Genomic DNA, 1,925 nt, shown 5'->3' with positions numbered 1-1,925 from the left:
CATGTTTAATCTCCCAAGACAGTGAATGAGCTTAAGATAACTGCAGACTTCACAGAAGAGAAACAAAAGGACACATCTACCCAGAAGGAAAAAACATTACCCTTCCAATGTCAAAATTACATTTATTTTACTAACAGGGAGGGTCACTATCCAAGTTTCATGCTTTGTACTCAAGAAGGACAAAATCGCCGAACAATTGACACACCCTGCCCTTCCATTCTAAGAAGTATACTATAGATCAGATCCTTGCTAATTACCTAGGCTAGTCAAACAAGTCATTTATTCCTAAATATAAGTAAACCAAGGTTTGGCAGGTATTTGACAAAGGTAAAAGAGAAAATCATGATAACCTAACAGAAATATTTGTGAAAAACAAACAAAAAAGCTCAGATATAATACAGGGCAAAGAAGAAAATAATTCACCAAAACATTCAAATTCATATTCTCAAAATTATTTTAAGGGAAGAAAATTACTTCATAAAATAAAAAAAGGCTGCTATAGAAGACAACAATTTGAGAATAAAATAAAGTTCTTGCAAACTAGAAAAATTAATGCAAAATTAAAAACTCATTAGAAGCCAGGTGCTCAGCCATTTCCCTGTCTTCCCAGGCTCTGATAGAACCTGAACACAGCACTCGTGACCCGCCCCCTTCTTCCATCCTTCACTTCCTTCTCCCCCACCCCCACATAACGGATCTTTCCTCCCCACCCCGCCCCCACCACTTCCCCGTAACGGATTCCACCTATTGGCCCTATCGCAGAGCCGTTGCCTGGCACTGAGCCTACCTTCCTCCCGCCTCTCTCTTCACTCTCGCCGGGCAGTCTCTGAGGACACCGCCACCTGTGGCCCTGCTGCTGCCCACCCCGCAGCCCTCGCTTCTGAGCCGCCTTCGCCCTCGTCTTGGTGCCAGCGCCGCCAGCCATGGCCACCGCGCCGTCCTCTCAAGTGCGCCAGAACTACCACCCGCAGTGCGAGGCCGCCATCAACTGCCAGATCAACCTGGAGCTCTACGCCTCCTACGCGTACCTGTCCATGGCTTTCTATTTCGACCGCGCCGACGTGGCCCTGGGGAATTTCTCCAAGTTCTTCCTGCGCCAGTCCCACGACGAGAAGAAGCGTGTCGAGAAGCTGATGCAGCTGCAGAACCAGCGTGGGGGCCGCATCCGCCTCCACAACATCATGAAGCCTAACCGCGACAACTGGGAGAGCGGCCTGAAGGCCATGGAGTGCGCCTTTCATCTGGGGAAGACCGTGAACCAGAGCCTGCTCGACCTGCACCAGCTGGCCACCGTCAAGAACGACGCCCACCTGTGCAGCTTCCTGGAGACCAACTGCCTGCATGAGCAAGTCAAGGTCATCAAAGAGCTGGGGGGCTACATCACCAGCCTGCGCAAGATGGAGGCCCTGGAAGACGGCTTGGCAGAGTACCTCTTTGACAAGCTCACCCTGGGCAACAGCGACAAGAACTGAGTTGGGACTGCCTTCCCATAGCCACAGGGGGCATGGTGACTTCCCCTGGTCACCATGCCGAGCATGCATTTTGCAGTATTGCGCTTGCAAAACGTTCCAGTTTCTTCTTCCAGTTTTCCATAAATAAATAAAGTTATTTTGTTTCAATAAAGTTATTTGGTTCCTAAATAAAGGTCTTGTTGATTCGTGTGCAAATCTCACACCTTTTAAGTTTTAAAACAGGTATTCAGGAGTCTCTCCACCCACCCAACCCCATCAGTATGCAGCTCAGGATCTTTGAAGAAGGAGGGAGAAAGTATTCCATGGAACCCTGGAAAACACAAATCAATCTTCTCTTTATAAACAGTGTGGGATTGGTGGTGTGTGGTGGTGGTGGGGGGGTGGGATGGGGTGGAAGGGTGAAGTGGGGGGTGGGATTGGATGGGGTGGGATGGGGTGAAGTAGGGAGTGGAG

The 1,925-nt window shown here is 49.2% G+C and overlaps 1 protein-coding gene across 1 annotated transcript; it reads left to right on the top strand.

The window, feature by feature from the left end:
* Positions 1-749: 749 nt before the first annotated feature.
* LOC122478051 (ferritin heavy chain-like) lies at positions 750-1,640 on the top strand. Its single transcript, XM_043571709.1, has one exon. It carries the CDS (start codon positions 924-926, stop codon positions 1,470-1,472), a length of 549 nt encoding a protein of 182 aa, XP_043427644.1. The 5' UTR covers positions 750-923; the 3' UTR covers positions 1,473-1,640.
* Positions 1,641-1,925: the final 285 nt, after the last annotated feature.

Source organism: Prionailurus bengalensis, chromosome X (assembly GCF_016509475.1).
Source record: "Prionailurus bengalensis isolate Pbe53 chromosome X, Fcat_Pben_1.1_paternal_pri, whole genome shotgun sequence".
Taxonomy (NCBI): domain Eukaryota; kingdom Metazoa; phylum Chordata; class Mammalia; order Carnivora; family Felidae; genus Prionailurus; species Prionailurus bengalensis.
Note: the sequence above shows the minus strand (reverse complement) of the source record. Positions and strands in the feature narration are given on the sequence as shown.

Excerpts from the sequence above, each read along its gene's own strand:
- LOC122478051 (XM_043571709.1), top strand. The coding sequence starts at position 924 with ATGGCCACCGCGCCGTCCTCTCAAGTGCGCCAGAACTACCACCCGCAG.